The sequence below is a fragment of the Falco peregrinus genome, chromosome 3 (genome assembly GCF_023634155.1).
Source record: "Falco peregrinus isolate bFalPer1 chromosome 3, bFalPer1.pri, whole genome shotgun sequence".
Classification (NCBI taxonomy): domain Eukaryota; kingdom Metazoa; phylum Chordata; class Aves; order Falconiformes; family Falconidae; genus Falco; species Falco peregrinus.
Window position 1 is genome coordinate 115,360,773 of NC_073723.1, and position 13,049 is coordinate 115,373,821.

The 13,049-nt window shown below is 57.4% G+C and overlaps 1 protein-coding gene across 2 annotated transcripts; it reads left to right on the plus strand.

Moving 5' to 3' along the window:
• Positions 1–123: 123 nt before the first annotated feature.
• Positions 124–12,077, plus strand: GMEB1 (glucocorticoid modulatory element binding protein 1). 2 transcript variants are annotated; one of them, XM_055799511.1, is made up of 10 exons: positions 124–246; positions 1,885–2,050; positions 3,116–3,198; positions 4,167–4,291; positions 5,213–5,316; positions 5,754–5,908; positions 7,145–7,273; positions 7,999–8,136; positions 9,267–9,389; positions 10,473–12,077. In XM_055799511.1, the coding sequence occupies exons 2-10, from the start codon at positions 1,923–1,925 to the stop codon at positions 11,177–11,179; spliced, it is 1,692 nt and encodes a 563-aa protein (XP_055655486.1). In that variant the 5' UTR covers positions 124–246; positions 1,885–1,922; the 3' UTR covers positions 11,180–12,077. The 2 variants fall into 2 exon arrangements, with proteins under 2 accessions (XP_055655486.1, XP_055655487.1); XM_055799512.1 differs by lacking the exon at positions 124–246 and adding an exon at positions 3,305–3,425 and having other exon boundaries at positions 1,999–2,050.
• Positions 12,078–13,049: the final 972 nt, after the last annotated feature.

Sequence of the window (13,049 nt, forward strand, 5' to 3'; positions counted from 1 at the left end):
GTGCCCCCCACTCCGCGCCGTCACGCGTGTCCCGGTCCCTGGGGGAGGCACGGCGCGGTGCGGCCGGCAGCCACCAGGGGGCAGCAGGGCGCCAGCCGCGCTGCCCTCGGCCCCTTTAAGGCAGGCGGCGGCCGGAAGTGCTGGCGGCCGAGGCCGCGGCGGCTACTGCGCATGCGCCCTCCTGCCCGGCCCGTTCCCCCCCCCTTCCCCCTTCTCTCAGCCCCCGGACTCGGCCGCTCGGCGACGGTAAGGGCGGCCGGCGCCGCGCTACGGGAGCCGGGAGGGGCCAGACGGCGGCGCGGCGGGGCGGGGCGGGGCGGGGCGGAGCGGGAGGGGGCCCGGCCCGTCGGGGAGGGGAGGGGGCGCCCCAGCGCGCGGCGCCGTACGTGCCGCCGCCGCGAGGGCGGACGTCGCGGGGGGGGGGGGGCGGGGGGGGGGCAGCGCCGCTGCGTCCGCCCGCGGGGGGGGGGGGAGGCCACACCCCTCCCCCGGGCAGCCCCGCCCCGCCGCCGCCGCGCGCCGCGGGGGGGGCCCCGCGCTGCCCCCCCCGCCCTTGACCCCTGACCTCAAGGGGTGGCTGCGGGCTGGGTGGGGGGCGCTGACCTCTGACCTCCCTCCCCCATCTCAGGGTTGCGCTGTGCCCCCCGCGGGGGGAGGCGTCCCCGGGACCTTGGCGTTACCGGAGCGGGGGGAGCCGCCCCCCTGCTGCCCTGCCCGGGGCCTCGCCTGCAGCCCCCCCGCCGGCCGGGCACCCCCCGCTGCGGGCCCGAGCCGGTCACCGACGGGCTTTGGCCGTGCCCCGGCAGCCCCCATGGCGGAAATCCTGAGGAAGCTGCGGCCCCACGGGGGGGGGGTGTCCCACGGCCCCGCCGGCCGACGCTCCGCCCGGCTCACAGGGGTTCCCCACTGCTGCTGGCCCACACGGGGGTCCCATTGCCCCAGTGACCCACGGGGGTCCCACAGCGCTGCTGGCCCATGGGGGGCCACATGGCCCTGCTGGCCCCTAGGGGTCCCACGACCCCACTGGCCCACGGGGGTCCCACAGCTCTGCCAGCATGGGGGGGGTCCCGGGCAGGGGTCCGGCCTGCCCAGGGTGCCATGAGCCCTGAGCGGGTGAAGACGTGGCCAAGGAGGGAGCCACGGTGACCCACGGGGGCCCGTCCCCCGCGCCGGCAGCTCTCCCCCGCCTGTGCCGCTGTGTCCCAGCCGTGGGCACGGAGCCCACCGCCGCCTGCCGTGAGGTCCTGCCCCGCCGCCAGCGCTTCCCCAGAGCTGCCGGACCCCGGGGGGCTGATCCTGCCCGGCCCCCGGCTGAGCCCCGGCCCCACAGCCATAACGAAACCACCTCGGTGGCCCCCTGCGAGCATCTCCCGTGGCACTGCGCCTCCGCCGCCGCCGGGAATTACCGGCGCCTCTGGGAATTACCGGCTCCTCTGCGGGAAGGCTCAGCCCCAGGCACGCTGCTGGTACCGAGGGACCAGAGCATCCCCGGGGCGGCTGGAAGTGCTGCCAGCCGGGGAGAGAAGCTCCGTTTTGGAAAACTCTCGCCAAAACCCACCGTGGGGGTTTGCTTGGCCGGTGCCAGCCCGCGGGGCTGGGGAAGTTCGGAGTGGGATGGCACCGGGGGGCTCTGTGTCCTTGGGTGAGACGTGAGTGCCAGGGGAGGGGGACCCTCGCGTGGTCTGCCAGGCACTTGCTTTCACTCGGGTGGTGAATTTAAAACGCCTGGTCCCCTCTGCGGAGCCGGTGCTTTGCTCTGCTGGCCCTGCGGTCCCCGCTAGCCCATTCTGCTGCGGTGGGATGGGATGATGCTTCCAGACGGCTGCCTGCCCTTCTCCCTGCGCCGGCAGCACTACAGCCCTGCCTCTGCTTTGCCCTCCGCAGCACCTCGGCACCTGCCACCTCCGGGCTTCATGTGAGAGATGGCGAATGCCGAAGTGAGCGTCCCTGTGGGTGATGTGGTGGTTGTACCAAGTGACGGAAACGAAGGGGAGAACCCGGAGGATACCAAAACCCAAGTGATCCTGCAGCTCCAGCCGGTGCAGCAGGGGTGAGTTGGGTGCTACTGGTGTGTTGGGGAGGTGTGGGGTGGGATTGTGGAGGCGGGGGTGACCCTGGAGATTTCCCTGGTGTGGGGACTGCATGTCGCTGCGTTTCCCAGGGCTGCATCGGTTTTGTGCCGCACACGGCAGAGAGAAAAATACAATGCAAAAAGGCTTTTGTGTGCATTGCTGTCACGGCGCCTCTGAGGACTGAAACTGTCCTGCGGGGACGTGTCGCCACGCTGTCTCTGGATCATGGCAGCCCAGCAGCGGCTGTGGCAGCAAGGGAGCGGCGAGGTGGTCGGGAGCGGCGAGGTGGTCGTGGTGCTGCCCCGGCCACATGTCCTCCCAGCCTCCCTCATCCCTCTGCGGCCCCAGGGTGGGTTTTTGACACCCCACAGCTGCTGTACGTGCTGGTCCGTGCCCATGAGTCTGGATCCGCCTGTGCCTTTGTGCCAGCTTTCCCCTAAAATAATCCTCCTCTCAAATACAATGAAGCTGGGATGATGGAGGGAATTTTGCGGTACCACTGGCAGCTGCTGCGGATAAGCGGCTGCCACCAGACACTTCATCTTAACTCTCCATCCATCGGGACTTAAATGTGCTGGCTCCAGTTGGATAATATTCGCAGAGCAGGGTGGCCGTTGGCCTGACAGCGACTGTCCCCCGGCATGATCAGCTGTGCTGCAGTGTCACACAGGGCTGGGAGAGAAATCCTGGGGCACTGAGCTCTCCTTCCTGTTGTCCTGGGTAACTGCCGGTATCAGAATCCAGAGGAAAAGGCACAGGGAAGCGCCACAGGGAAGCGCGCTGCAGAGCTGCTTCGGTGGCACTGGCAACGTGGAGAGTGCGATGACAGGACTGGGAACGCCTCTGCGCGTTTCAGTCCTTGGGATTATTATCCTATTTTGTATGTGCCAAAAACATGCCCGTGATTGAAACTGTATCAAACAAAATCCACCTCCCTCAAGGACAGGCAGGGAAGAAACCAAAAGAATTTTTAACCCCGTGCTGTGAATCTTAATTTTGCGTGATTTGTATAGTTTGTTTATGGATGGCTGCTTTCACAACAGGATTTACCAAGAGGGCTCCGAGGCCAGCACCGCCGTAGTGGCCGTCGAAACCCACACCATCCACAAGCTAGAAGAAGGGATCGGTGAGTTCCTGCTTGGCGCGGGCAGAATCCCCTCCTCCGCAGGGCTGGTCGCCGCTGAGCTGGTGTCTCCAGTTCGCTGGGCTTCCTTCTGGCTCTGCCCCTGCAGATGCTGTTTCCCAGGCATGGATGTGGGTGCAGGGTCTGGGCATACTCTGGAATAAGAGTCTGCTGTTACTGCTTGGTCTCAAAGTCCTGGAACTGAGATCCTGGCTCTCCTGCAATGAATGGTAAGGGCTCCCAGGGGGTCCAGGGGAGCCAAGATTTCGCCCTAGTCTTGGTGTGCAGACACTGGCAGGCAGGCACGATGGCTGCGAGGATGGTGGCTGCATCTCAGCGCCAGCTGGAGCATCGGACTCCGATTGCTGGGTCTTTGCTGAGCGAACAGCCTGACGGTTTGGGTTGGGTGTTCAGAACCACTGAGGCGGCTGGCTCTGAGCGCTCCCTGCCATCCTGAGGAATTATGTGGGAAAAGGCTCCTGTCGTTAGGTGCTGTCACTAGATCTCAACTAGTGTTCTGCTTCCTGTGTGGGTGTGGGTCTTTTGGCAGTATTAGCAGAAACTGCATGTGAAGAGCATATATTATCGGTAAATATCTGGTATCACTACTAAAGAGATACCAGAGCACCAAGAAATCTGGGAGAGATCTGTGCTTCAAATTTCAGAGTTTCCACAAAGATTGTTCCCACTGACATAGACCCCCCTACCCTTACAGATGTGTTGGATTTCTGATCTCACATTCTCCTGGTAGATGAGCTTCATTTTGAGTGTTGCTGTATAAATAGCACATGCCAGTTGCTATTAGAGCTCATAATTGGAAAAGACTAAGAAAGGGCTGACCCTGAACTGGGATCAGCCCTTCTTTCGGTTTCCTGAGCGTAGGTCTCAAAACCTGTGAGCCTTCAACACCCGTCTGGGGGGGTTTGAGCCTATTGGGTGGAAAGATCCATTTTTCCCCCTTTCTCCCTCAGACCCCAGCACCATTGAAACCAACGAGGAAATTGAAATCGCCTATCCCATCACCTGTGGGGAGAGCAAAGCCATCCTGCTCTGGAAGAAGTTTGTCTGTCCAGGAATTAATGTCAAGTGTGTAAAGGTAAGGGAGTTTTCGTAGCAGATTCCTGCTCTCAAGGGCTGTTGGTTGACTTCCGCGGGGCTTTCTTACTTTTTGTGTTTCATCTGAGCCTTGGCCTGGAGCTGAGTGACGCTGCCTTTGTGGCCTGCGGGGTTGTTAGTGCTAAAGCTGTTTTTTAGCACAGGGAGAAGCAGAGGAAGAGTGGGTTAAGGAGCGAAGGTCTGTTACCCCCCTTATGTTTCAGAGTAGTATCTGGTGCTTGACAAGGGACTTGGAGCTGAAGGCAGGCAGGGGATGTGTACTGAGCTCTGCCAGCACCTTGCTTCCATGTCTCTTTCCCTTGGTGTCCTGATACTCCACTCCTGTCACTGCCTCAGTGAGCAGGTTGCATCAGGAAGAGAAATCCTGCCGCTGCCTTTTCTGTCTGGGAGCGTGCTAACGTAACAGCTGACACGCTGAGGCTGAGCCCCACGCTGCTGCAGCGAGAGTGCTCCGTCACTGACCCTCTGCAAGCAACTATCTTAGTCACTGGAGCAGGACAGAACAGATGCCCGAGGGAGTACCTGTGTCAGCTCGGTGTTGCTCAGCTATTTGATGTTAGAGGAGTCTCCCATGACGATCTCCGCGATGACTCTGTGTGTTCGCAGGAGCAGCTGATTTGGTTCATGCTTCACACAAAAGCCTTCAGGGCTGTCCTTGGCTAGAGCTGTGTGGTTCGAATGCCGAGGGCTGGCAGATTGTCCCTGCAAACGTATCCATTCTGGGGTTACAAGCGTTGCTGTGCCGAGGGGATGTAAGGTGGGAGGGATTTGACAAGCAGCTCCTCTTTCTGGGTGGAGGCTGGGGCTTAGGTGAGCTGAGGACTGGCTGTGTGGGATATCCCAATAGTCTCCCAAAGTGATGCTACCCTGTTTGCTGAGCCTTTGTTTATCTTGTTGGCAGTTCAATGACCAATTGATCAGCCCGAAGCATTTTGTTCACCTGGCTGGGAAATCTACCCTAAAGGACTGGAAGAGAGCCATCCGCCTCGGAGGAATCATGCTGAGGTATTTCACTTGCCTACTGCTGTGTCCAGCTTCAGGGCATCATTGCTGCAGCTGCAGGATCCCACGCAGGCGTTTCGTCTGCTCTGCAGCCCTTGGGAGCTCTTCTGGAGCCTCACGTTTCCTGGCCAGCAGCCTGCAGAGAACCTGGCCCCATGGTCTGAGGGGCAGGATTCTTCATCCTGTACAGAAGTGGCCTTGCCTGAGGGGCCTGGTACTTGGTGGGGGCGGAACAGGACTGGAGCCCTGTACGCGAAGCTGGGGGATGGCTTGTATTTGCTGTTTGAAAGCCCTGCAGGAGATGCTTTGTGTGCAGAGTGGCCCTGGGTCTCCCTTCCTCCGTGCTTCCCATGGCTGTAGCATTCCTACGTGGAATACTCCCTTTTGTCTCCAGGCTGAGATCTGAGCTGAGCCTGGTTCTCTCCCCACTCCCTGCACAGGAAGATGATGGACTCGGGACAAATTGACTTCTACCAGCATGACAAAGTTTGCACCAACACCTGTCGAAGCACCAAGTTCGATCTCCTGATCAGCAGTGCCAGAGCACCGGTGCCGGGGCAGCAGAGCGTGGTGCAGACTCCTACATCAGCCGACGGTAGGAAACCAGTTAGGAAACACCGCGGGAGTTTCCCTCTGACACGGCTCTCCTTCCCTGGGCTAATCAGATCAGGTGGACCCCAGGCACACACACTTTACACCTTCTCCCCAGGCGCAGCAGGGCAGGGCCACCGTTCAGCAGACTGCTCTGGTTTCTGGGAAGGAAAATGCTTTTCCGTGTCTGCTCAGAGAGGTCTCGGCAGCACCTGGCTGGGAGCTCTGCTCTGCAGCGGTGGGAGGGCTGGAAAGCCACCGGTGTGGAGCAGTGACTTGAGGCAGCCTTGGGAGCCAGCGGAGGCTCGCTGTGAAGGGGTCCCTGTTCTCGGATCACCGTGTGAGCAAACACCTGAGAGAGCTCGCGCAGTGTTTTGTGATGTCTTTCCTATTTGAGGGTCTATTACAAAGGCACAGGATGGGCTAAATCTCAGGAATTAATTTAGGGATGCTGACCTCGATGCTGACCTTCTCCAGAGCAGCCTGCTCCACATCACCTGAACATCCCTGAGCGGGGTGTGATGGCTGGACAGGATTTGATTGTCATTCCAACTGCAAATTCTCAGCAAATCCCGTGCTTCAGAGCAGAAAGCGATCTCTTTGCCGAGGTTAAGGAAGAAGATTACTCCCAGCCGTATCGCGTCGTTCAGCTGGGCAGGTTACATTTCTCTGAAGCCTTGGGTGGATGAGATGGCAGTTGTTGTCGGCTAAGGAGAATCTCCTGGAAAGCGCCATGGCCACACGGTAAAACCTCACTGTGGCAGCACATTGGCACACTTCCAAATTTGATCCAGAAGCTTAGGATCGAGTCAGATCTGTTTCCCTGCTATAAATCAGCTTGGACCCTGACCCTGTCCTTTCCTGAGAGATTAGGGCATCTCTAGGGCGCAGAGCGCCCTGTTGATGATGCAAGGGGAGAAAGGTAGCTGGGCTGAGGCTTGTTTGTTCCCTTCTTTATTCCAATCCCTTTCTGCTCCTCTGAAACTAGGACTCCAGTTTGCTTTTTGGAGGGCACGTGGTTTCCCCTCCAGAAGCCCCAGAGCCTTTCACAATCACGGTTCCAATGAGAAGGAGCAATATTTGCTTTTAGCTAATTTGGTTGAAAGAAGCCAGGCGCAAACAACCTGACCACGAGAGTGAAAAAGAGCCTGGGAGGGGTGACGGGGGTGGAAAGCAAAGCAGGGATTCAGGGCTGGCACTCCAGGTGCCGCAGAGGGAGCTGACGTTGCCTCTCTGGCAGGGAGCATCACCCAGATCGCGCTGTCGGAGGAGAGCATGGAGGAGGGGATCGAGTGGAACTCGGCTCTAACGGCTGCCGTCACCATGGCCACTGAGGAAGGCATGAAAAAGGACACGGATGAGATCTCGGGTAAGCTCAGGCTGCTCGTTAGATGTCTTCTTCCCCTCTCCTCGCCTGTTACATTTTGGAGACTGAAATCCTGAGGATAAGGAGAGTTGAGGAGAGTTTAGGGAATGATGGAGCTGTCCCCCAGCCCCTTGGCTATCCCAGCATTTCCCAGGCAAATAGAGCTCCTCACCGCTGCAGGCAGAGCAGGACTTGTGGCTGATGGACGATCCCCCACATCAGTTGCTACTAGTTACAGTGAGGGGCTTTTTTTGCTTTTTCTTTTATTATTATTTTTTTTCATTCATTCTCGGGATGTAAATGTCTGCCAGCCTGGAGCTAAACTGAAACCATCAAGGAGCAATGTTTTGTTCGTACCGGCAGCTCTCTTGGCTGTGTCTCTCTGGCTGCGGTGTCTTGCATTCCCTCTTGGGCTTAATATGGAAGCTTAGGCAGAATTTCCTCAAACAAAGATTTTTCTGCGTCATGTGAAGATGTGAAATGTTGCCTTGGAAGTCATGGTGCTGCTTGGAAACATGTTACTGATTTGCTGCCTGGGTCCGTTTTGCTTCTTTTGGGGTTTGGGGGTTTTTGCATATCGTATCCACCCCAATGGCCAAATTAGAAGTCGTCTTGCAAAGTTCCACTTGCCTGAAAGGTTTAAAGTAGCCTTGTGGGGAAAAATGCCAAATGCTTGTGCATGTTGACCTCTTTATTTTTATTTTTTTTTCCCCCTCTCCTTGTGCCAGAGGACACGCTGATGTTCTGGAAAGGCATAGCTGATGTGGGGCTGATGGAAGAGGTTGTGTGCAACATCCAGAAGGAGATAGAAGAAGTCCTAAGAGGCGTCCAGCAGAGATTGGGTCAGTCTCCATTCCAGATGACAGGTAGGTTGTGAGCCACAGGCTCTGGCTCTGCAGTGGGGAAGGATGCTCCAAAGGGCAGCTGTGGGCAAAAAAAAGTGACGAGGGTCCATCCCCACCATTTACAGCTGTTGAGTCAGGATGCTGAGCAGGTTCCCACGCGTTAGCTGGGCTGCGGGAGCTGAGCCTGGGTGCGGTCTCAGCCTGCCCAGCTGTGAAAGTTCATTCGCTTCAAGGCTCGAGGACACAACATGCCACCTTGTTCCCTGAGCGGAATGGCCCTGGTGGCTTGCTGTGGCCATTGGGTCGCTGTCCGCAGCTCCCAGCCCTCGGGAAAGCCTGCCCAGATTCGCTTCTTGGACTGGAGTTAGTGAAACACTTTTCTCTGGGACAATGCAGGCTTGAACAGGTCCTGCCCTCTCACTTCTCATTCTGTCTTCACTGGTGCCAGAAAACCTGGTTTTGGGGCTGAACCAGATCAGGGAACTGATCTGGGTCAAAAATAACTCCACTCCCCTTATTAGGGTTATTTTTAACGTGGATCAGTTCCCTAATCCAGCTCAGCACATGCCCCTGTGAGCAGAGGGTTTGAGAGCACCTCTTGTTGATGCTTTTGCTGGAAGAACATCCATGTAGCCACAAACTTCCTCCTACCCAGGATATTTTATTTATTTTTTTTTCTAGTTTCTAATTTAGCTTTGGGCTGGCGGATCTTTGTGTCTGGTAGGTGGCAGCTTTTGGAAGCTGTAAGTGATTGAAGTCAGTGGATTATAATAGAAATTTTGCACAGCTTTCAGTGGAGCTGGCATGTTAATGACACTGTCAGCAGCATGGGGTGATGATTTGTAGGTGGAGAGCTCATTTGTATCTCTGTGATTGCAAATTATGCTTTCATTTGCAGCAATTTTGAGATGCTTGGGTGACACATCTCCGTTTCATTTTCTCTATCATGTGAATGGGTTTGTTTAGTCCTTGGATGTCAGAAGGATGAGGGAGCTGGGTCTGCCCTTGTTCAGCTAGCCCTTGTGAAAGAGCAGAGGTAGTGTTACAAAAAACAGCAGAAAATTTTTTGGTGTAATACAAGCATCTTTTGAGTACCTGGCTGAGTCCTGCCTGTGGGACTAGGCACTCGTCCCCATGCACTTTCCTTGCAGATGCTGCGGTCTTGAACAACGTTGCTCACACATTTGGCCTAATGGACACAGTCAAGAAGGTTCTGGACAACAGGAAAAACCAGACAGAGCAAGGAGAGGAACAGTTTCTTTACACACTGGCAGGTACAGTCAGTGCCCAGTAAGGCTTCTCATCCTGCTGCTGCTCTGGGGAACCGATGTGACTTTCCTTTGACATAGCCCCAATGAACCGCATTTGGGTTATTGTTCAATACGTGCTGCCCCAAAAATGCATCCCAATCGCCTTTCCGTCCTAGGGCTTGAGTGGAATTTCCCCTCTCCCTTGCCTCGCAGTGAGCAGTCGCCTGGGGCATCTGACAGCCCAAAGTCCGTGCCCTTTGCCGCAGCCAGGGTGCTGGTGGTGCGAGTCCGATTCCATCGGCATTAGGGAATAGGTGCTGCCAGCTAAGAGCTGCGCTGCCGTCATCCCCGCTGCAGGCAGTGCTGTGCTGTGCCCGAGCTGATAGGCTGCTCTGTGTATGAGGTGCTGAGCTGTCTGCTTGTCTTGGCGTGGAGCTATCGGGTGTCTTGCATGGCTTCCCCTGAGCTGAAGCCAATAAGCTGCCCTGGATTCCCCAGAGCCACTTGCTGGATGTATATCTCCCTCCTCGGCCATGTCCTGTAGGACCTGTTCTTATCTGGGATGTCCTAGTCCCCTACTGCCCTGGATAAATGAGATTACTGTGCTACTTCTGACTTCGCATGTTCGCACAGACAAGGGTTGAGGGAGGTTTGTTGGCCGGGCAGTCCTGCTCCCTGCCCCGGGGACAGGTGCTTGGTGAGCCAGCCAAGACCCAGAAGCTGTTCCAGCTGCCTGGGGGGGGGTTGTACATGCTCCCTTGTAGGTGGGTCCAGCTTGAGGAGCAGAAATGCCCATCATCTCCTCAGCAGGACTAGCCAGCTGGTACAGAGCACCGCCTGCTCCTTACCCAGGTGCTGGCAGCCGGCCGAAGCGGCTGAGGGGCGCGGAGCGTTGACCAGGTCTCTGTGGGTGGCAGGAGAATCTGGTCTTTCCCTTCAGTGCAGCTTGATCCTGAGGGAAACACTGAGGTCGTGCTCGTCTGGGTGTTCAGGAGGCCTGGCGTGGCCGGCGCGGGGGGTGCCGGCTGGTGGAGGAGCCCTGAGCCCCAGCAGCTCCCACAGCACGCTGGCCCCAGCCCAGCCCCTGCTGAGCCCTTCTCTTTGCAGACCTGGAGCGGCAGCTGGAAGAGCAGAAGAAACTTGCCAAGGACCAGAAGGCGAAGTCCCAAACCATCCAGAACGTGGTGCTGATGCCCGTCAGCGCTCCCAAGCCCCCCAAGAGACCCCGCCTGCAGCGCCCAGCCTCCGCCACCGTCCTCAGCCCCTCCACCCCCATCCAGCAGCCGCAGTTCACGGTCATCTCGCCCATCACTATCGCGCCTGTTGGACAACAGTTCTCCGTGGGCAACATCCCGGTGGCGACCATTAGCCAAGGCTCCAGCCCGGTGACTGTTCATACCTTGCCGTCTGGCTCCCAGCTCTTCCGATACGCCACCGTGGTGTCCTCCTCCAAGACCAGCTCCTCCGACACGGTCACCCTCCACCCGTCCTCCAGCCTGGCACTGCTGAGCTCGGCGGCCATGCAGGACAGCGGCGCCCTGGCCAACGTGGCGGCCGTCGTCAACCCTGTGGAACTGGTGGCCATGGAGTCCGGCCTCACTTCCACCATCCAAGCCGTGGAGGGCACCTCAGACGACGGGCAGACCATCATAGAGATCGACCCGGCGCCAGATCCTGAAGCGGACACAGACGAGTCGGAGGGGAAAGCTGTGATCCTGGAGACAGAGCTGAGGACTGAGGAGAAAGTGGTGGGAGATGTGGAGGACCATCAGCACCAGGTCCATAACGTGGAGATTGTGGTCTTGGAGGACTAGTGGGGAAGGCAAGCGTCAGTTTGGGGAAGAGTTGGGAATTCATTTTATTTTGGGCTTTTTTGTTAAGCATCTTTTCCAGCCACCCCATTTGTTTCCATGGATATTTCCTTTGTACTGTATATTTTATATATATATATATATGTGTGTGTGTGTGTGTGTGTACATATATATATATAAAAACTTTTTTTTCTTTTAAAACAAAAATGCTGGAGAAACACGTGAGACCTGGAAAAGGCTCCGTCTCTGTGAAGCACTGAACAGTACCGCCTGTTCGCAGGGTCGAGGAGAGACTGGATCTCTGCTGAACAACCCAAACTGGGAGGAACTGGATGAGGGCTCCTGGCACTGGGAGCATGCTGTGGTGTGGCCACGTGCATGGGGCTTCTGCTCCGGGCCTGCCCCGGCCCCAAATATTTTATTTCAGAGAGACAATAACCAGTGGCTGGAGCGTTGATGTGACTGTGGGAAGGGGTGACGGCTTTGGGGTGGAACAGGTACCTCATTTGTATTTTTATTTTCCTCCAGGGAAGGGAATTCTGTTGGACTCTTCACTGTCACCTCAACTGGGATTTTTTTAATTATTATTCTTGCTTTGGGGAAGACAGCAGTAACCCTGACTTTACTGTCTATATTCTCCTCCTCCTCCACACAAATTGTTTTTATATTTATATTTTTTGGTATTTCTTTGCGCTCTCTCCCTTCCCTTGTCCAGATTTCCCAGCTGCAAAGCCCTGGGACCTCCTCTCGCCAGTCTCGGGGGGCTGCTGTATCCCAATCCCACCTCTTCCCGTGGCACTTTTCCCCCATCCCTTTTCCCGCCTGGCCAGGCTCAGTGCTGCAAACGCCGCTTGGAGACTCCGAGATCACTTCAGCCTTTTGCAGAAAGGCAAAAAAAGAATCAACTCAAGCTTAAAACCACAACCTCCCCCTCGGCTGCTCCCTGTTGGGGTGTACAAAGCATGTTGTGCTGTTGCTTTCCAGGAGAGCTGGACTCCGGATTGGGGCAGCTTCTGTTTACACTGTGTGCTGGGGCTGCTCCGTGCTTGTCGCTACTTGTTCGGTGGGTTTATTTTTGTATTTTTTTTTCTTTCTTCCTATAACCTCTTAGCAGGATTAGAACCGGCACGTTGCTGAAATAACGTGTGCCCCGCCGTTTTCCCCCTCTTTCCCTCTTTTTGGTTTTCTGGGGGGGCTTTTTGGTTTTTTTGCTGGCCGGGGTCCCTTTGGGCCCTGCGGTGGGAAGACAGAAGGGGAGAAGCATCGGGGACCTTTAGAGCTGCGGAGGTTTGGGGGGGCTGGGGGGGCTGCTTGGCTGGAAATATTAAGCAAAACAACAGCAAAGGAAACACACCTGGGGCGGGTGGGTGGGCAGGGGAAGGAAGATGTGTTTGGCTATTTTTTGCATTAAAAGGAAAACTCGAAGGTCGCTTCAGTGGTTTATTTGCGGGTAGGTGCGCGGCCGCGGCTCTGGCACTGCGAGTTGGGCAGGGGTCTCTCTGCCCGTGGCCTGGAGGGAGGGTCGCGGCTGCTGGGACCCCCAGCCTCGGCAGGGAAGCATTTTGCCGGCTTTGGGATGGAGGTGGGGGCCCGTGGCAAGTCCCCCCCCCCCTCGTGCAGCCGTGGGAGCCAAATCCCATGGAGGATTTGGGGTCATGACCATGGGGTCAGGGATCCCCCTCCTGCCATGCTGGTGAGCCCCCCGCAGGCACCCCCTTGGCTGGGGGAGGTGGGGGTCCTCCGGGGCCCCCCTCCCCAGTCCGTGCTTACAGCAGGTCCCTCGGGGACAGGCTCAGCGTGGGCTGTGCACCCCCCTTGCCCCCACTCCCATCCTCCCGAGTGGGGGGCGGGGCCTTGCCCTGGGGGTCCCCAG

What these genes read in the sequence shown, in the direction of transcription:
- GMEB1 (XM_055799511.1), top strand. Translation starts at nt 1,923, where the DNA reads ATGGCGAATGCCGAAGTGAGCGTCCCTGTGGGTGATGTGGTGGTTGTA. An exon ending in GGACACGGATGAGATCTCGG is followed by an intron (nt 7,274 to 7,998) that starts GTAAGCTCAGGC and finishes TCCTTGTGCCAG; the next exon opens with AGGACACGCTGATGTTCTGG. An exon ending in GTTTCTTTACACACTGGCAG is followed by an intron (nt 9,390 to 10,472) that starts GTACAGTCAGTG and finishes TTCTCTTTGCAG; the next exon opens with ACCTGGAGCGGCAGCTGGAA.